This window comes from Gambusia affinis, linkage group LG08, assembly GCF_019740435.1.
Source record: "Gambusia affinis linkage group LG08, SWU_Gaff_1.0, whole genome shotgun sequence".
Classification (NCBI taxonomy): domain Eukaryota; kingdom Metazoa; phylum Chordata; class Actinopteri; order Cyprinodontiformes; family Poeciliidae; genus Gambusia; species Gambusia affinis.
The window spans coordinates 29,446,398-29,468,775 of NC_057875.1; the positions used below are offsets into that span (position 1 = coordinate 29,446,398).

General features: G+C 36.7%; 1 protein-coding gene across 2 annotated transcripts; it reads right to left on the reverse strand.

Annotated features, from left to right (window-relative positions):
- Positions 1 to 2,982: 2,982 nt before the first annotated feature.
- On the reverse strand, positions 2,983 to 21,906 carry LOC122836059 (troponin I, fast skeletal muscle-like). Of its 2 annotated transcripts, none has more exons than XM_044125711.1 (7): positions 21,820 to 21,906; positions 16,395 to 16,431; positions 16,133 to 16,169; positions 15,837 to 15,965; positions 15,562 to 15,651; positions 4,574 to 4,750; positions 2,983 to 4,307 (listed from the first exon to the last, which is right to left on the reverse strand). In XM_044125711.1, the coding sequence occupies exons 2-7, from the start codon at positions 16,403 to 16,405 to the stop codon at positions 4,227 to 4,229; spliced, it is 525 nt and encodes a 174-aa protein (XP_043981646.1). In that variant the 5' UTR covers positions 16,406 to 16,431; positions 21,820 to 21,906; the 3' UTR covers positions 2,983 to 4,226. The 2 variants fall into 2 exon arrangements, with proteins under 2 accessions (XP_043981646.1, XP_043981647.1); XM_044125712.1 differs by lacking the exon at positions 21,820 to 21,906 and adding an exon at positions 21,434 to 21,593.
- Between the last annotated feature and the right edge of the window lie 472 nt (positions 21,907 to 22,378).

A 22,378-nucleotide genomic window follows, 5' to 3' on the forward strand; every position in this document is an offset into this window, starting at 1 on the left:
GTTTCAACTCTTTCTCTGGTTTAACACACCTGGACCAATTGATGGTGCACCGGGGGCCTCTGCAGAACGTGGACATGCGGAGGAGGTAGTTGGGACATTTGAATCAGCGGTGGCAGAGCAAAGACACAAATAAAACTGGCAGATCCCTGAGACCTGGAGCAGATTTAGAAGGTTTAACTTGTTAAAAATGTCTGACAGCTTCTCTGAGTTAAGCTCCAATCCCTGGTGGATTATACAGGTGGTAACGTCTGCACCATGATGGCAGCAACGGTGGTAAGAGTTTGTCCCCATAATCAGCAGGTTGCTAATTCAGTCCCTGCTCCTTTTGTCTCACTGGGCAAGACACTTCACCCATCTTCCCTTTCTGGTGATGCTCAGAGGGCGCAGTGGTTGCACATGCAGTCAGACTGTAGCCATAGCTACAATCAAACATCAGCCATTGCCATCTTCACTCAGATCTTCAATATGTTTCTGAGGTTCCCTCCTACTTTCAATGCCCCACCATCATCACACAGTTAGCCCCAGCCATCGGAGAGCAAAAACTATTTTGAATCCAACAAACATAAAAATGACTGGAGTTGGAGACACCAGCTCTACATGCGGTTTCAGAACACCACTGCACAAATCTCCTCCTTTACCTGTTGTGCTATAATAGCACACCTCACCAAGTTGGTAATCATAGGACAATACAGAGATAGAAAGGTCTCTGGCCTGAAAGTCATATAATGCTCTGACTAGGTTTGTTGTTGCTCAGCAGCACTTCCCCAAGAATGGCGTTTGCTCACAAAGCAAAAAGGTCTGCAGATGATTCAGTCAATCTGGGCTACACATCATCCTGCGCCATATTGACATTCCCAGCCAGGGAATGTCTGAGCTGAACACCATCAACTCAGACATCCACTTGTCGGTGGATCACCAGCTTCCTGACTGACCAGCAGCGGGGGACCACCTTCTGTCACAGATCAGCACCGGCGTCCCCCAGGGGTGTGTTCCTTCCCCACACAGCTTTTCTCGGTACAAAACTGTCTTCTCCTCAGTGGGCCTCTCTCCTGAAGTTCAGAAATGACTTTGCTGTTATTGGACTGGTTCCAGAATCAGACCCCATCCCCATCCTCTGGTGGAACTCGTGTCTCCCTCCTTCCTTTACCATCCTCACTAAAACTGTGTCTGCTAGGGTCTCTTTTGATTACCAGTAACCACACTTTCTCACAAAAGTGTTCGGATTCAGTTCAGTTTTTTGACATCACTTATCACCTCGCCAAGGGTAACAAAAAACACAAGACCCTGTTTAGGCTATCAAGTGTTGGAATGGAGGCCTGTCTGACGTTTCTCTGTCTATATTTATCCTCCCTCTGTATCCACAGCAAACTTTGTGTCACTGTGACCTTTGTTCATGTATCACTTATGCTTTGAACATGATGTGTGTCAAAGTGTTCAGACTGCAAGTTTTCATAATTAAATAGATTTATTGTTGAATGTTGAAAACCTTCTGATCCTGATTTATATCATTTAAATTTTGCAATATTTAGATTATCTTTTGTGCATCAGTAAAAAGTGATATATATATATATATATATATATATATATATATATATATATATATATATATATATATATATATATCAGTGACGCGGTGAGGTTCATAGCTGGTGAGGCACTGACGTAATCAGAATCAGATTTGCAAATAGATGCATAGATTGACAGCAGTTTACAGGTTATGTTTCACTTCTGCATCCTTACACATACAAACTGTAGCTCACAAAACATACATTTCCTTAAAAAACAAAACAAAAAATCACTATCTCTATTATAATCTATCGCTGCACTTGACTTGCTTCCCGAATCGTTTAGCCTAGCTCGCTGTCACTTACTCGGCAGTTGAGGAGTGAACAAGACGAACGTCTGGGATCTTGAGCGCCCCCTGCCATGAGGCAAGAGAACTGCCTGCCTCACCTCGAACCTGTTCTCTGCCGTTTATAATCGCTCATTACACGAAACACGTTACACAAACACAGTTGGTGACAAAAAGCACTGTACATTACATACATAAGCTAAATTTTTGGAAATAAGTTCACATATTAAATTTGTTTAAACCATTTTATTGACGCCGTACAGCAACATGCTCTCTCCGCTTAGCAGCCAGCGCAGAGCCAGGGGTTGCGCAATCCAAGGTGAGGCAGAGCTCAGCTGCTGCCTCACCGCATCGCTTCAAGCATTTGAATGGGAAAATAAGAAAATTCAGCGATTTTGAACAAATAAAAATCGAAATTGGTGAAACTACATGAAAAATAAATATTTTTTAGTACAAACCACCGGATGAATATAACAATTTAAATTACTTTATGATTATATATTTTCTTTCTTTCCATGACGGCTGGTGAGGCACTGCCTCACCTGCCTCCCCTGACTCAAGACGTATATATATATATATATATATATATATATATATATATATATATATATATATATATATATATATATATATATATATATAATTTTTTTTTTTTTTACTAATTAGCTTCCCTTTTCTTCCAAGTTAAAATTTTTGGGTTTTATTACCTAAAACTACATAATACAGTTTCAAAAGTAACAATTTCAGTCAAATCATGTAAAGAAATTCTGTATATGAGCAACGTTTTTTTTCTTACTTTTCCAATTATTACTATCAGCAAAAATTCTGATTAATATTCTCTCTTTTTCTTATCTATTATTTTTTGTTTAGTTTTAGTAAACTAATATTAAATTGCAGTACTCATGATTTGAGTCAGTAAAAAATATCTATGAGTGCTTGTTTAACACATTCCATGAAAATATAGTGTTTTACAAAATATTGAAATGAAAACAGTAAAACTAAAATGTTAGGAAAACAGCTGCATAGTTTTAATTCAAAGTCTCATAACAGCAACTTGACTGAACTCACAACTCCCCATGTAAAACAAGAAATCCCTCTAAGGAAGAAAACACATTAGGTCCAACAAAGAATGAGATGAGGCTTCTGCATTTAATTTGAGATTTTCTTAGACAAGATGACATAACATACTACATGAACATTTTGATGTATAGTTCATTTTTACATTAAACTGCTGTTTTAAAGCTTTTATTATAGGAAAGAAAATCCTATGTCAGGTCAAGAATCAAAGCAAAGAAAATAAAAAGAAAAAAAGCCATTATCGTCAGACAAAAACGGGGGGAAATTTGGCATTAATATTAGTAACTATTGTCTTTTCATAAGTTCATAAGAGATTTTGCTGTGAAAAGTGTCATCTAAAATCCAGGCTCCAGTTCTTCCTTGCAGTAATTTTGAATAAAATGTAATGTGAAGGATTGTACTTGCACTCAGTTCTAATCTCATTGTTAATTGTGTTTTAAGAAGAATGACAAGTATTACTTTCTTGTAATGTATTACATAGATGCAGTTTTTAAACTTATTAAAACTTTAGTATGACCAGCTGGAGTTCGCACTTCTGATCTTCATCGGACAATCGGGAGTATTTGTAGATTCTTGATGCTTAGATTGGCTTTTTTGTTGGAAAAACATTTTGCTACAGTTTAAACCTGCAAAGTCAAGAACTGGATTGTTTCCTACTTGTGCAGACGATGACATCACCTTCGACTTAGCCCTAAAAACCATGATCAAAGGGACAGTTCTGAGATTTTTAGTGGGGTTCTTCTCAGGGGCTATGAGTTGTCAATGCTTTACTCACAGCAGATAATTCACTGAATATCTTCAAAATGATGAAACAAAACTTGTTTCAAATAATAATTAAGTGGTTGTGTGTGACACGTCTGCCTGAAATTACACCTTTAAAATGGTAGAAATGGACTCTCCTTCAAAAACCATCAGTCCTTCAAATATGAGGAAAACTCTGTTGTCAGTCTCATCCTCTGTCACACTTACTCCACGATTCAATCTTATCATTTCAAATTAAAGCTGCTTCAGCTTTATCACAACCTTCTGAAGTGATCAGAACCAGAAAAGTAGCAAGACAAGTTTAGCTTCTCATTCCATGTTGATGCGTTCAGGTTATAACCAAGGCATGCACAATATGAATGTTTGTTTTATACCTGAACAAATTCTGTCTAGTCAATAGCTGTTTTTCAAAAGTTATTAAGTCCATAAGAGCATTTTCTTCAGTAAGTCTGATATTGACAGCTCATGACCTCTAAATACCACCTCAAAAAAACATTCTTCTGTTAGGGCTGTTAGACTTTGATAAATATCATATTTAACTATCAAACATCTTCTTCCTGTCAGACTTGTCTTCAATGTTCTTGCGCCAGTCTCCCACATCACGCAGCTGCTTGTCCTAAAAACACAAGGAAGAAATTCTTAGTTTTTGCAGTTGAAAAATTAGACATACAAATCATGTGAGGAAATTGGTGTTAACATTGACATCTATAATTATTTCTATTTCATATCCTGCCAGCCAGAAGCCAAAACTAAATCGAAACAAACCCTATCGAAGGACAACATTTGACAAATCTAACCGAAACATTAAGTGGAACATTGTTTTGTTCGTCATTCTAAGTTTAGAGTTTAGTTTTCAAAGTTTGTCCATGCTGAACAGCTTACCTCCTCTTTGACCTCCTTCTTGACCTGCTTCAGGTTGGCCCTCAGGTCCATGTTCACCGTGTGTTTGGAGCCCAGCAGAGCCTTCAGCATGGCGTCAGCGGACATACGCACCTTCTTCAGTCGTGGTCTTTTGAACTTTCCTCTGAGATCCACAATCTTGATGTTTAGGTCTCTCACCTGTAGAACGGACAGGAAAGGTTGAGTTAAAGTCATCAATCAGAAATTTGTCTTCTGAAGATGAGAAAATGGTTGTGTTGTCTTCTGAGATCTGTCACGAGTGGAGCTGGAAATCATTTACAATCATTTTTAAAAGTTTATAAAGTGCAAACAAAGAAAAACAGTGACTGAATCGTCTTTCCAGAAGACAGATTCTCAGATCTCTATCGTCCGCGCTTGGTCTCGCTGATCTAGTGAGTCTGAGGCTCACTAGATCAGTCTGAGCCTAAGGTTCTGAAACATTCTCTCAGTCGTATGACCCAAAGCCTCTTCCCAGTACAGCAGGTCAACAAACACCTTATAATAACCCCATGCTGAGCTGGGTTTGGAGTCTTCTTCCATTGTATTACCTACCACTTCAAGAATGCTAGCTGTTCTGAACTTCCATCCAGCCATCCATTTTCTGAACACCCTTCGTCCCTACAGGGGTCGGGAGGGTTGATGGTGCAGGTGTACCCCGCCTCTCTCCCGGGCGAGAGGCGGGGTACACCCTGGACAGGTCGCCAGTCCGTCGCAGGGCAACACAAAGACATACAAGACAAACAACCATGCACACACACACTCACACCCAGGGAGAATTTAGAGAAACCAATTAACCTAACAGTCATGTTTTTGGACTGTGGGAGGAAGCCAGAGAACCCGGAGAGAACCCACCATGCACAGGGAGACCCCGGGCCGGGAATCGAACTCAGGACCTTCTTGCTGCAAGGCAACAGCTCTACCAACTGCGCCACTGTGCAGCCCGTTCTGAACTTATCTTCTAATATTTAATTATGTTGCATTCACTGAACTAAAGGAAGAATTAAGGATGCACAATATTATCAGCATGGTATCGGTAGGCCTGTCGCAATAAACGATATATGGATTAATCTATGATAAATTAAAACTATCGACGTCATTTTAATTATCAGCGTTATCGTCTCTTCAAACCTTTTTCTCTTTCTGTTGATGACGATAAATGAAAAAAGGCTCAACTCCGGTGCTCTCCACTGATCCTCCCTTCCTCATTTCCTTAGTGTAATGCCCAGCGCACACTATACAATCTTAGAGCTGTCTGTCGATTGTCGGCCCATTTTCAAAATCTGAGACCACACGTTAGCCGACAGAAATCCTAGGTATAATGGTTCCATCGGGTTTGATGTGCCGTGTGGTGTCCAACAGTGGGCACAACATAATGGCTACAAGTCCAGCTAACTAATTTTAAAACCAGGCATTAATCAATGCTTTACTACAATCTACCTGCAGTGCATGTGGCTCTAGTGTCAGCATAACGTCCTGACTGAATGAAAATCATTTGAACCTATTTATATCACGTTAACGAAGAACAGCTGAAAAGTTACCGGGTTCATCAACGTCAATGTCAAATTTATTTATATAGCACTTTAAAACAGGCATAGAATTGCACCAAAGTGCTGTACAAGAATGACAACAACACAAATGAATAAAAACAAAGTATCAAACACTAGTTCAATTAAATGCCAAGGAATAAAAATGAGTTTTAAGAAGCAATTTAAAATGATCCAGGCTGTGTGCAGATCTAATTTGGAGAGGTAGATTGTTCCATAGAGAAGGAGCAACAGCAGAAAAAGCCCGATCTCCTTTCCTTTTAAGTCGGGTCCGAGGAACTCTCAGTAAAAGCTGATTATTAGAACGTAGGGTTCTGGACACGGACTGAAATTTTAAAAGTTCCAGAAGATAAAGGGGAGCTAATCCATTTAAAGCTTTATAAGTTAATAAGAGAATCTTAAAATCTATTCGATAAAAAACAGGCAGCCAATGTAAAGAGGCCAGTATGGGCCTTGTATGGTCACGCTTCCTGGTTCCTGTAAGAAGCCGAGCCGCTGCGTTCTGGATCATTTGAAGTCGCTGCATCTGTGATTTATCCAGGCCTCTATATAATGAATTGCAATAATCCAAACGAGATGTGATGAAGGCATGGATAAGTCCTTCAAAGTCTTTTAAACAAAAATATGATTTAACTTTAGCTAAATACGCAGGTGGTAAAAACTTGATCTAACGACAGAGCTAACTTGTTTATCTAGCTTTAAACAACTATCAAAAGTAAAACCAAGATTCCTAGCAGAGGTCTGACAAAACCGAGCTAAAGAACCAAGAATCAGATCTGGATCTGTTGTGTGAAGACTCTGACCAAATAGTATAACTTGCGTTTTACTTTGATTGAGGTGAAGAAAGTTTTGTTCCATCCAAGATTTGACTTCTGTTAAACAATTGTTCAATAGTTGAATAGATTCACTTTTGCCATTTTGTAGTTTAAGGGGCATATCAATCTGGACATCATCTGCAAAGCAATGAAATGAAACGTTAAACCTATGGAAAATCTGACCAAGAGGTAATAGATAAAAAATAAACAAAATGGGACCTAAAATTGAGCCTTGGGGGACACCGTACTTTAAAGGTTTAGCCCCAGAACAGCATTGGTCTAAATCAGGGGTGTCAAAGTCAAATGGACGGAGGGCCAAATAAAAAATTTAGCTACAAGCCGAGGGCCGGACTGATCGAATGTTCATTGAGATTTTTTTAAATGACGCATTTGGTCTAGTGCAGCGGACCGGCCCAAGCCTTCGTAAATTTCTTGCGGACGGGGGGGGGGGGTGCGCGCGTTGTGAGGACCGAACGGGGTGCGCGTTGTGAGGACCGAACGGGGGTGCGCGTTGTGAGGACCGAACGGGGCATGCATCTCGCATTTTTTTCAGACGGGGTGCCGGCTTGCTGCGGGCCGGTTCTAATAATAAATCAAGATCTGAGAAAGTTCTGTTTTCTAAATAAGACTTAAACCATTTAAGTACCGGGCCTCTCAGGCCAACACAATATTTTAATCTATGTAAGAGAATCTGATGATCTACAGTGTCAAATGCTGCGCTCAGATCTAAAAGTAATAAAACTGCGTCATTGCCTGAATCAACTGTTAAAAGAAGATCATTATACACTCGAAGCAAAGCTGTTTCAGTGCTATGAGCAGCTTTAAACCCAGACTGAAATGTCTCAGTTATATTATTGTATTTTAAAAACATTTCAAGCTGAATAAAAACTAATTGCTACGTTCAGCAAAACGTAGCAATTTCGCTCCAACTCCTCCCCTCGTCATTTCTATATTCTTTCTACGAAATGTTTTATAACCATTAATGTTTCCACATATCATCTCCAATGTCCGCTGGACTTCGGGTTGCGCCATGTCAGCTGTTTGGGATTCCCTTCGGTAATTTCCCCTCAGAAAGCAGGAGGAGAATCCGCGCTTTCTGATTGGCTACCTGTCACATTCAACAGGCTGCGTTAACGATCCCAGCGGGGAAAACTCCTGATTTAGATCGGAGGGACCACAACGATCTAGCGTAACACACCACACACTACAGGATGATCACAAGCGACAATCTAAGAACGATCAAAGTTCTAAGATTGTCTTAAGGGGAAAATGTAGGTGTGAACTAACATGTAGTGTGAACTATTGCATCAGGTGGTCAGATGTGCCCATCTTATCTATTTAAATCTAATGATTACTGAAGGGCAATATGGTAAACAGACTTTATAATCTGCACTCTTTTGGTTGAATGCAGTATTTATTTACACTTTGGCTTTATGTTATTTCGTTTTTATTCAAGTACATTTTTGTTAATGGAGACTGAGAATCAATTTTATTTTTATTTTTGGTTGTTTTGTTTATTTTGTTTATCAGTTCCAGTGTTGGGTGTTCTTTTGAAAATAAAGTGTATTTATCTTCGGCTGGAAATCACATACATTATGTCATTTCCATTAAATCAGTGTAAAAAGGTCTTCAAACAATGCTATTGTCTATCGCAATAGTTTTTTGAGACAATTAATCGTTCAGCAAAATTTGCTATCGTGAGCCTACTTGTCAATAAAAAGGTATTTTTTTTCTTTGTTTTATTTGATTATTATTTCATTTATTAATTTATTTTCACAAAAATCACTTTTGGAAAATAAATGGCTTTATTTTAGAAATGTGACTAAATCTTTTAGTCATGCGGATAATTTTTTGTTGTGCTCTTTTCGTCTGTATTTTATTTGTTTGTTTTGCACGTTGGCCTTTAATGACATTTTTGAAAGCAATTAACAGATTGCCGAAAGGATCCTGACAGAATTAAAATAATTTATTTAAATTGGCAGATTGCCTGTTACGTTCCTGACATTTAAGCACATTTTAACATCAGTCTTGTGGGGGGGGTTTTAACAGTCAGTGAAAGCTCTGATTTCTTTCCATCTCTGTGTTTGTCTGCAGGTGAAATTGTGCTTTCAATAGTTAATCCTTGCAGCTGAAGCTGAATGTGCACGCGTGAGAGTTCAAGCTATTGTTAATCCATTTGTCTCTTTGATGCGTTTTTGAATGAAACTGTTGTTCAGGCTCTTGATAGGCGTCACAACCGTCAAAGAAAAACCCACAACCAGGAGCTCTGCCAGTTAACTTTGTGATAAAAATGAAGTGTTTGGGCACAACTGAGAGTTTTTGTGCTAAAACATCTCAGGTTTTCCCAAAAGACCTCTTGGTTATCAGCAACGTCTTTGGAAATATTTTAATATTTGAGCAGAAAGTGGAATGTTTTCAAAGGGATGTCAGGTTAGATCTGGTGTTCAGGGATAATTTAAGAAAAAGAAAATGATTCAGTCAAACATGGTGGTGGCAGCATGATGCTTCGTTATAACCTGAGCGACTTTTCTCAAATGGTCAGTGCTGTAACAAATATTCAGTTAAAACCAGAAGAACATATTTTTAATTTTTCATGCAGAGTTCCGTTGAATTAAAGCTAAAATCCATCTGGTAGTTCCCTTTATTCCTGGTAACTAGACTATTGATCAGTATATCTGATGTATATTTGTTTGATGATTTTGTTGTAATATTGCTTGTTTCATAATTGGTTAATATATTATGTTTTTATGGCACTTTAAACTGCTTTGTTGCTCAAATATGCTACAATGTTGTGGCATTTAGCAAATAGAAATAATTTTGTTTATTTTAACTGACCTAAAACAAGAAAAGTTTTGTCTTCTTTTAGTTCAGTGAGAAAAAAAACTGTCTTCCTTTTTTTGTATGAGGTTAGAAAGCCCTTATTTACCTTAAAACTGCAATATGTAACTTTATTTTTTAAAAATAGATTTTTTTTTACATATTTGTTGAAGCTGTCACCGTGTTGTGACAGTTTGATATGAGACAGATAATCTGTGAAAAAAAATTAACTCCTACGTATTTTCCCAGAAACAACCAATCAGAGCCAGGGGTCTAGCTATGCTAGCAAGCTATGCGCTTTGCTAGCATAGCTTGCTGGGAATGCTCAGGCTAGTTAGCATAGTCACAGACGATGGCGGATAAACGGTTTTCCTGTAAAGGTGAGTTTTTTCTCCGCCTTGAGCACATTACAGTGCAAAATCACAAAATATTACCAAATATTAGTTTTAAATCTTACCAAATCTTGTTTCTTTGATATTAAAACATAACACTGAAGCTTTAAGCCACATGTGTCAAACTCGAGTCCCGTGGACCAAATCTGGCCCGTCGAAGCTTTACATGTGGCCCTTTAGATTCTAGACTAAACACTAAGTGTGGTTAAATATTATGTTATCATTCAAATCAATGCAGTTTTTATCTGTTTACTGCCAAATTATATCAGTCAGTCCCTCCAGTTTCTTGAGAATTATCTTGAAAATAAGATAATTCTCTTATTTTCAGTAAGAGAATTATTGAAAATAATTCTCTTACTGAGAATTATTTTTTTATTATTGAAAATAATTATCTTATTATTTTTTCAATAAATAATAAGAGAATTATTATTCCCTTATTATTATTGTTTTTGTTTTTTTCCCCCATAAAAAAACAAAAACAAATCCCAACACTTTTTTATGCTAATAATTGGGAGTTTATTGCAGATTTTTCTCAAAAATTGTCAAAAACTTTCTGCAGCTGCTTTAACTTTAATTCATGTCAGATTATAGTGCATGATCTATACGAATAATAAGAATTGCATTTACTGTCATAAATAAGCACAAATATCGCAAATATTTCCAAATTAGTACCACAAACACTTTAATTTTTATTGCAAAAAAAAAAAGTTCAAGAATTCACTGATATTTTAACAGTTTGTGAACAGGTTTTATCAATACATTCTGGCACCAACTGCCCTTTAAGAGCTTTTATGATCTTGATTTGACCCAAAATGTGACACCGCTGTTTTAAGGCGTCACAAGAGAAATCTGTAGGGATGGAAAAATTTATGAATGTTGAACTGAAAAAGGGTAAGACTCATTAAAGTGCTGAGTCACTGAATGTGGAGCAGCAACTCTGCAGTTCAACTGCGCTCCACTGATCCAATACAGCCTCGATCGGATTCGATGAATGACCTTCTGGGAACGTCTCCTTCAATACGGTGGGATTTAGAGCAACAAATTAGGCGTCTGGACAAGGATAACGCTACACACCTCTCTACAGAAATTCACATAAAAAATTATTTCACTGAGGTACAAATATAATCAATTATTGTCAGATCAAATTACTAGAGCTTTCATTTTTACTCATTAGAAATATTTTGAATTTGGAGATAAACCTAATAAATTATTGGCTAGACAATTAAGGAAAATGGAAAGTGACTGTACAATTAACAAAATTAAATCAGAAAATGGGAAAATTTTAACCTCATACAAAGACATTAATCATAGATCTAAACAGTTTTATGAATTATTGTATTCCTCCACTGCGACAGACTGGCGACCTGTGCAGGGTGACCCCGTCTCTTGCCCGGAACGTAGCTGGAGAGGCACCAGCAACCCTCCTGACCCCATTAGGGACAAGGGTGAACAGAAAATGGATGGATGGATGTATTCCTCAAATGCTGTAAAAGATTACTTAATTATACAGAAATTTTTAGATAGCTGTAATCGCCAAACTTTAACTAACACAAGAGTTCTCTTAATGCAAATCTCTCATGCATAGATATTCAGGTTGCACTTAAATCACTAAAAAGTGGGAAAACGCCTGGTCCTGATGGATATTTTATAAAGAATTTAGTGACCTTTTATCACCTTATTTGCTAAAAATGTACACCCAAGCAAACTCAGATAATATCCTACCGCCTACTATGAGAGAAGCCACTGTAATACTAATACCAAAGAAGGATAAGAATCCTGAGGAAGTAGGTAATTACAGGCCAATATCACTGTTAAGGTATTATCAAAAGATACTAGCCAAAATTCTAGCTAATATGTTGACTTTATTAATGGATAAACTGATTCACACCAATCAGACGGGTTTTATACCAAACAGACACTCTTTCTTTAATTTACGACGTCTTTATAATGTGATCTACTCCCAGAGGGGGAAAACTTCTGATTTGGCTGTCCTTTCCCTCGACGTGGAAAAGGCTTTTGACCATATAGAATGGCCCTACCTTTTTGCAACCCTGAGAAGATGTGATCTTGGTGAACACTTTGAAAAAATGGTTAAAAATCCTTTATCATAAACCTTGTGCTAGAATTGTCACTAATAAGACACTATCTCCTGCATTTCAATTACATAGGGGCACCAGACAGGGCTACTCGCTCTGACCCTTACTTTTTGTCTTAGCCCTAGAACCCCTTGCACAATCAATTCATGCCAACCCCATTATACAAGGATACATTACTAAAGGGACTATAAATAAAAGTTCCTTATATGCGGATGATATCCTACTGTTCATAACCAATCTTCAGTGTACTATACTAATGCTCCTAGATACAATCTCTCAATTTGGGAGGTTTTTTTGGTTATAGGATCAACTGGTCTAAGAGTGAACTAATGCCAATTAAGCTCAAAGACTCTTCGATCTTGGAAAGTATGCCATTTAAAATTGCTAATAATAAGTTCACCTACCTTGGAATAGAGATTACTAGGGACTTTAAATCACTTTATGAAACTAATTTCTCCCCCTTGTGGTGAAGCTGCAAAATAACATTCAGTTTTGGAGATCTCTCCCCATTTTCCTGGCGGGAAGAATCAATGCAATAAAAATGTTTTTTCTCCCTCAGATCCTTTATCTGTTTCAAAATATTTCCATCTTTTTACCTAAGAAATTTTTTTAAGAAACTTGATTCTATAATCGTTCCATTTCTATAGGACTATAAAATGCACCGAATTAGCCAAGCTCACCTTTGCGAGGCAAAATTGAAGGGTGGAATGGCAAATTTTTCATTTTACTATTATTCTTGTACGCTTTGCATTATTACAATTTGGCTAGATCACAATTTTATTGTGATCCAAATAGATCACAAAGGAAAAGGAAGACTGCAGCCCTCATGAAATTGGTGCTCTTATTCTGTCACCAACAAGCATAGATACCTTTGCATACAACAATAACCGCATCATCCACAGTATTATACGTATTTTAAAAATTAAAATCCCAGTTTGGTATTGATTCTATATCTACCTTATTACCAATAACAAAGAATCTCTCTTTTGTCCCTTCCACTTTAGATTCAGGTTATACACAATGGAAAGATTTAGGCATCAGGACTATTGTTGGTGGGTGGTAATTTTGCCTTTTTCTCTCAACTTCAGACCAAATTTGGTCTCCATAAACACAATCATTTTAGATACCTACAGGTCAGGGCATATGTCAAAAAACACATGCGCACTTTAGGGAATATATTACCTAATGAATTTGACGAACTCTTTAAGCTGGGTGGTGGGGAAGGACATCTAATCTCTCAGATTTACGATGTGTTATTATCCAGATCCTCGCTGTCCATGCAGAGCCTTAGGACAGGCTGGGAGCAGGGATTAGGAACGGAGATAAGTGACAAACTCTGGAAGGCTGTGCTAGAGAATATTCACAAGTGTTCTGTCAATTCTAGACACTGTCTTATTCAATTTAAAATCATTCACAGGTTTCATTACTGTAAGGTGAAGTCACGTAAAATTTTACCTAACACATCCCCACCGTGTGACAAATGGCATATTGAAGAAGCCACACTTCTCAATTCTTACTCTGTGTATAAAATGAACCCCATTTTGGTCTGGCATATTCAAAACTTTATCAAATATGTTCTGTACATAGTTTAGGCAAAACGTCCGAGTGCAACTTATGATTGCACTCCGGAGTTTCTGTTCAGCTTTCTCAATTTAATAAATACCAACGATAATTATTATCTTATGCCTTTATCATAGGAAAAAAGCTAGTATTGATGTTCTGGAAAAAAATCAGAGATTACATCAGTTAAATTGTGGCTGGAGGAACTGGTAAGGCTCTCTCTTCTGGAAAGAATACGGTTCGCATTAGCAAATAACTTAAAGTGATTCAATATAACTTGGCAACTTCTTTGGCAATATATTGATAACTATAATTGAAGAGAATTTGATTTGATTCACGGTGTGATAAGATGTAAGTCCTAGGGAAAGGGGAGGTGGGTGGGTCTTGAGAATGTCCCTGTTTATTTATGTCACTTTCGTTTTGATTTTGTATTGTCATTATGTTTTATGTTCACATCAAAAAGAGGACAAATTTGTATTGTTGTTTCAATTTTCATGTCTGAGTCCTCAATAAAACAGTTTGACAACAAGATATACATGTATTTTTTTGTAATTAGAAAAAAAAAGAAAGTTTGTTAAGTTAAGTTAAGTTGCAAGTTCACATTTAAACTTTTAAAAGCTAGCAAAGTATGCTGTTTCATAAACTTCTGTAAAATGACAACGTTTTGTAATTCTGCTGCAGGACAACTGTAATTTTATTATGACGAAAATGTGATAAAATCACAGTAATCATGTTATATAATTACTGTACTATTTTAAAGAAATTACAGTAACACTAATCAAATTACAGTAAGATAGTAATAAAATTACAGTAAACCTGCAATAAAATTACAGTAAAACAATAGAATTACAGTAAGGTTACTGTAAAGTTACTGTAGTTTCTTTATTTTAAAAATAACAGTAACTTACTGGCAGCCCTCCTGTCAGTAAGTTACTGTAAAGTCTACAGCGGCTTTTTTTACAGTGTAGGTATACAAAAAAAATATCGGTTATCAGCCAAATAAGCCTTACTATGTTGTGCAATGTATAAACAATCTCACCTATACAGTTCTCTGAAATTATGAAAAAGATGATTGAAGTTAATATGGAAATAAAAAAGGTTTAACTAGTTGAAAATGTTTTAATTACACCATGGACAGGTATCAATTTAGTGTTAAGTGTTACAGGCCCAGCCTTTCCCTATGGGGGGCGGTAGAGAGAGCAATGGGAGGAGCGGTAGAAAAAGAAGGGTGTGTTAGGTATGTGGAGACTAGACCTGGAGTGTGGTTGTTGTTCACTTTGCCTAGAAGAGGAATAAAGTTCTACAAGCTCCTCGTTTTTCTTTGCCGCTAGCAGAGCAGAATCTACGAGCTTGTTACCAGCAAACGAGCCGAAATAGACACCAGCCTGTTCTGGACTTACGAATGTAACATAGGGTTCTGCTTAGATTCTCTTTCATTTGGTTTTAAATCCAAGGTAAACTAATTCATAATTCACAATTACTCATTTTATCTACTTTTCAATAACATTTTCAATAATCATAGATTCAACTTAATATTTAATTTAATGTAAATGTGTTAAGTTCACCATTCATTCCTTTGGAAATTTTAGGCACATGAATGTTGTAAGTTCATAATTTTAAAATTTTATTTCTGTTTCAGGGCTTTTGAATATGATCACTGTGAGCAGATTATTGTGAGTGAGTTCAACATGTGGCATCTCGGCTGGTTTCCCTCCAGACAGAACCAGCAGACTGAGGCGGTCTCACCTCATTGAGGACCATATTCAGTTTGAATTCCGTGCAGTATCTCTCCTCTTCACTGATGTTGATCTGCTGATGAAGTTTCTTGCAAAGTTCCTGAAAAACAAAAGAAAATTAGAAAAGATGTAATACATTTTTATTAAGAATTTTGCAATCTGAAGGCCCACAATTAATCACAAAAATATAGCTATATTCAAGAACATGTCAGGAAAACGTTTGCCTTCTTTGTGAAAGTATCTCATTATAATGTCAGGAGAATATTTTGATGGTTTTCTTCTCACCACTAGTTCTTCCCTGGAATATGGCACATCCAAAGGAGGACATTTCTCCGCCAGAAACGTTTCCCTCTCTTTGGCCTTCACCTGAGATTCAGCCTCCAGCAAATTGTTTGCGACCACAAGCATGCAACTCTGCAAAAAGAAAAAGACCCTTCAGAAAAAACACAAATGAGTTCAGGCACAAGTATAAACATATGTGTTCTTGGATCAAATGTTGTGCTAACATGTTAATATTTACCAAGTAAAGTTACGTAGTTCATGGTCACACACACATATAATTCTGAATTATGTGGGCTTACCTTCAGAGTGTGCTTGCGTCTAGCAGACAGCCTTTTTCTGCACACAGAAATAAATTAATTTTATTGGGCAAATAGTAGAAGTAAGTATAAAGTTAGATTTGATTTTTAGTTGTTATATTGCTTAGAATGTTCTGTAAAATTATCTAAAATATTTTGAAAATTTGGCAACACAATTTTTTTTCTGAACATAACAGAAGCTACATGTTACATGTTCTGCTGGTCTAAAAATACAAAACACACAAAAAAATCACATTTTACTCACTCAGTGGCCATGTTGGCTGTAGGATTTGGACTCTTGTCTGTTAAAAGAAATGAACGAAATCTGAATTCAGGTCTATTTCAGGACTGTGTAACAACGTAGTTTGAAATCAAAAGAGTACATGTTAAATACACAGAAACCCTCAGAACAATCGGAGTTACTGAAAGATGAAGCTACATTCCGTCTTTTTCTGCAATCTCCTCTTCTTAGTCTCACTTGTTTTGCTCATGTTTCTTTGATAAAAAAAAAAAAAAAAAAAAAAAAAACCCGAACACATTCAGTCATAGTTTTTAACCCTTAGGTTGGCAAAGGATGACTGATCTGTTTCAGGTTTTCTGTTCAACCTTTCTAACTGCTTTCAGTTCAGGCGCTATATAATTTTTCCTCCATTTAAATTTCACTCCCTTCATTTTGACTTCTCTTGCCACCACCTACTGGTCAGAATCTAAAGTGCAACAACACCAAAAGTAATCCTTTTTTGAAGTTGTATCCTGAGTTAAACATAAGGGTCGTCGTGACTCAATAATTACATATTTTGTTCTTGTTTTTGTTGTCCACATTATTACAAAGCAGCTTTTTGTAGCAACTTTAATCTTACAGATTGAGGTTGTTTTTCTGTCACAGCAAAAATAGTAATAATTTCACTCAGGAGAGCAGATAGGCAATTTAAATATGTTTTAAATCATGTTATTTCTGTGCTGTCAGAACTACCTTTATTTTTAAGCATAATGTTTTTATTTTAGGAACATAGTTTTACTTTATCATCCCTTTAATTTTAATATGGCCAAGATCCTAAATGTTGAGAATTTAAAAAGTTTTAATTCCCCTTAATTTTCTTTTTTATTTTGTATTAGATTGGATTGCAAATTAATTTGTTATAACATTATCTTACATTTTCTACTTTTTTATGTGCTTATTGTGTCATTCGTAAATAAATGCTGTTGATCTTATTTGAGTCGTGTCTCTTTTACCAGCAGAATGAACCCGAGTCTTTTTTAATTTAGATTTTCTGGGGGATAATAATTCCAGGTGGCGCTGTTGATCTTTCTTTGCTCAATGCTGCAACTTTACCAGAAACTTTCCTGCATTGTAACAAGAGTTAAAGTTGCAGTATTTAAGTTTCATAAAAATATGTTTTTTTAACATATTTGTTCAAATGTTTGCTTTGTGGTGACAGTAAGGTATGGGGCAAGATCTGTGAAAAAAAATTGAGCTCCTGTATGTTCTGTTTTAGGAGCCTGTCAGTTAACCAAACACACAAAAACCTTGTAAAACCGCACGTGGAGTCAGTGCAACCCCACCGGGACCACACACACGGTAAAAAGCTTATTGGGTCCAATAGACCCTGTCTCTCTGGGATGGTTAAAGGAAAAACAGCTAAATTAAAAATAACCACAGCAACCAATCAGTCATATTTTAACAACTTATGTCAACAAAAACAACTTATAAGCATTAAACACAAATGTTTAATGCTTTCTTTCTTCAATAAGAAAAACTTCTTATTGAGTTTCCACTCAATAAGAATCCAGTGGACTGTAGATTCATGTGGTTTAAACCATCCATTTTTTTCCCAATTCTGCTTAATTTACTTTTTGGTTTTAGAATCAAATATCTTGACCAGTCCTGAATAAATGACTGTAAATTTTAGTGACACATAATGTTTATGTAGATTATAGTTTTATGGTTTCAGTATGGTTGTGTCAAAATTATAATTCACCAAAAATTAAATGTTTTTCACAACATTCTTACATTAGAATTGGGGGTTTTATACATTAACACAGTGCTATTAAAAAAATAATTTTTCCCCTTACAGATCTTGGTTTTGTCATTTTGAAATGTTCAAGTAGATTTTTGTCACCTGACAAAAAAGCTATTTTCAAATGATGATTAATTTCTTATAATCATAGCTGCTGAAACCTACCTGATAGGTAAAAACATAATTGCCCTCCTTATAAAATAATTAATTAAATGTCTTCTTTATTCATGTACTGTAGACTTTATCTGTACTGATCAAAAACTTACTTTGTGAAAGAAAAACACGGTCATGAGTTTAATCAGTGTGACGGATGCCTATCAGTTGAAGGCTTCCATGACTAATCATTACAATCAGCCTTTCGGACTTTCTAAGAAAAATCTTCCAATATGATCATTATCCCTGTGGACCTCTGATTTCTGAGCAAATTCTTTTGCTCCTAATCGCTTTCCTTGCCTCCTCCTCTTCTAAGGAGGAGACAAGGAGCCTGTTGGAAGGCTCTTATAAAAGCCTTCCAACAGCCGTATGAAACAATATTAGTACACATAGGACCAAAAATGAAAACCATAACCCAGAAAAACTGAACAGTCTTTAACGACAATATTATTTATCAGAATGTTCAAGCAGGAATGGAATGATTTTGTGTTTTATGTTTTCAGGTCAGACCTGCAGAAGAGATAGGAGGATGAGTGATTAAACTAGGAAGTACAACTAGGGAGTACTGGTCGAACAGGAAGAAAAGGTTTACCCAGAAGAGGTGGTTTCCCAGGCTCTCCTCTTCCAAGACTTGATATTGTGACACAGAGAGAGGAATGTGTCCATTTACCAGGGATTGTTTCACTCGCAGGATTATACAGAGAACAGGATTCTATATGATGGAAGCTGAGAGTGATAAAGACTTCAGGCCAGGAACTCTGCCAGCCAAGGAAACCTGTTTACGCCTCATTATAATGGTCTGATTTAACCACAAGAAAGTGACTGGTCATTTTGACTGTAGTCCTTAGGTCCAGGTTGGCAAAAGTGATGGGCAATGAACCAAAAGAGATTCAATATCCATTAGGCAATAATCAGAATCCAGAGACTTGCAGCGGGAGTTGAAGGCACAGAGGCAAAGACATCATCAGCGCAATCGGGGAACAGGAAGCAGCACAGGCAGTGGTCAGAAATCAAGTCAGATCCAGGGTCAAGATCTCAGACATGGAATACTTGAAGGCTGTTGACAGGGTTGGCCTGTGATGTTAAATCACAGCTCATAATCTCCTCCCATAAACAGACAGTAGGGGGATGGTATACATGTTGTGAATTAGAGTCTGTTGAATATTTCAGTTATTAACCCTTGTGTCCCAGATACTGCCTAGCTGAGGCAAAAAGTGTGGAAAAATGTGTATTAATTTTGGCTTAACAAGCTCTGCTGACCTCTGTTGGTCAAGCCAAGAGTGTCCCCTTTAAGACATTACCAGATATTATATTACAGACCTTTGACAAATGTCCATACCACGAGTGAACCTGGACATACATCACTCTCAAAAAACAGAATCTGTCCAAAGGGGTTGTTAACTCTATGAGCTGGCGACTATGACTAAGCTACTACTTTGAAAGGGCTACCACACCAAAATATTATCTAGATGTGGCTTTTCAAAAATTATGGTAAAGTTTTGCCACCAGGAGATGGACCAAAATGTGAAATTTTGACCTTTAGGTCAGTTGTGACTATGTCTAGTCCTTGAGAGGTGCCACGCTGCAACTTTTAGATGAATCCCTGCTCCAACACGCCTGAGTAAAAAGGGTGGCTTTCCTCACCAGCAGCAATTGACCTCTGTAGCCATTCAATTGATTCAGGTGTGTTAGAGAAAAGTTACAGGATAGGAACTCTGGAGGACTGGAGTGCCCCAGTCTAACTGACGACAGGACCTGATGTAGGAAACATTAATCAGTACCCAACAGGAGGGCAGGAATGGGGAAGATCACAACATTGTGAATTGTTTTTATTGATTCATTGATATGTCTGTCAGATTTTACTGGTCTGCAGCCCAAATATTGTCTGGGGTCTTCCACTGTTTTAGGGTTGTTTTGATGAGCTGAATCCAAAAATCACATTGGTTTTGCTCAATCAGGTCGACTTTCTGAGCTATGGAGCAACATGAGTATCAAAATGCATGACTTGTTCTCTCATCTGGATCGGTTTTCTGAGAATCTGATCAATGAATGGTGAGCAGGAGGAGTGATCAGTGTTTATTATCCAGGTTTGTAACATTTAATTAATACACTTAATACAATTAATACATCTAATTAATAGAAAACCATTTTTTTTCTCTGAAAATCTTTTTTGGATTAGAAACATTAGCATAAATTAACTGAAAATGTCAAAAAATTTAATCAGTTTAGTCATAAAATCAGATTTCTCTGAATAAAATTAGAATAAAAACCTGATTGAGAAGAATGGATGTCATTTTTGGATTCAGTGATGCAAATTAATCCTGTTAAAAAACCATGGACAACTTCCAAAAAATCTTTTTTTGTAACCCGATGTAATAATTGCATTTACGCTGCTGTCCGTCCTGTGGCTGGATCAATTATCTTTCTCACACTGTGTGATATTGGATTTATATTGTAATACTTTTTCACAACTCTGTTTCAAACACTTTATCAAGACATTGTAATTCACTCAAAATATAAAACCTTACGTATAACGTCAGTGGGTTAAGAAGAAACTAAGACAGTTTCAGATCTCTTAAGGCTTCATAGCTGTTGCCTGAGCTGATTGTAATCCTTGGAAGCTGCAGCAGAGCAGCAGAGTAACATCTATTCCTGGTTCTACAGCTGTTCCCAAAGCTTTCATCAAGTATGAAGAAAAAAAAAACAGCTCCCCTGTAAAGAATGATGTGGCAAATGTCAGAGCTCCTTGAAGTAGTAACAGGAAGAAAAGAGGCTATGTCTTGCCTACAAGTTTATTTAAGGAAAATCTGGACACAGCAATATATATATATATATATATATATATATATATGTATGTATATATTTATATACATATATATATATATATATATATATATATATATATATATATATATATATATATATATATATATATATATATATATATATAGTTCTGCATTTGTGTCCTAAGTGTTTTCTGAAAGAGGAAGCTTAACTGTGGAAGGAAAACTAAGGGATTCACAACCATTTAACTTCATTTTAACAGACTGGGTTCGGTAGACATGGCTTCGTTTAAAAAGACACAACTTCTGTCAACACCGTATCAAACCAGGTGTTCCTTCCAAATACTAACCTCCATGGTGTTGACAGGAGGATAAAAACTGTTGGATTGATTTTCAACTCAGAGCCTCGCCGTGGCGTTGGCTTTCAGTGTTCCACATCATCAGACGACACATCACTGGAGCGGCCCAGCAGGACACGCACTTAATGCCAACAGAGAAGATCGCCCTTTCTTACCTCAAAAAGCGAAATCCTTTCCAAGTCAGACACAAAATGTCACAGTATACCAAAGGCATTCACAAGTAATATCACGTAAAACTTCACCTGTTAACAGCAAAGTTTCTACATTGTAAAGATTTGATGCCTTAAATAAAGAAACGAAAAGATGCTGTCAGGTAGCCGACAGAGAGAACAAAGCAACATCAAGATGAAGAGCATAAAGAAAAGTTTTTCCTTTACCGAGGCAGAGCTGCTGCAGTCAGATGCAGATTGAGTCCCAGGCTGATAAAGTGTAAAGAAGGTTTATATTGCAATCTCAGAAAGTCCTCTAAATCCTCCACTTTCTCTATATGGTGGTGGATTACTGGACAAGCCAATCAGATGGCAAGGTCATGAAATACAGTACACTGTCAGTTGCCCTTCCTAGGCTGCCTGCATTATAAATAACCCGCCCTTTAAGATTGTTGTCCTTTTTAACTGGTACCATCAAAACTCATTTCATTTCAGCTCATTTAGTTAATTTTTCCCTACATGCTGACATACTCGTTACTCATTTTATGTTAAGCAAAAGCAAAGTAAAGTTCTAAACCTTTGCTTTGTTCTCATCTTATTACTTCCTTGTAACAATGATTTAATAAAACTAAAAATGTGGTTGTTTTTGCAGAGCATTTCTATAGCAATGAAGAGAAAAACAAAAGGAAACTGTATAGTTTTTATATCTGGAAGAGGAAGAGTGAAGTGCTGATAAGGTCCTAGTCAAAGTGAGGTTTTCATAAGAATTAAATAAATTAACATCAGA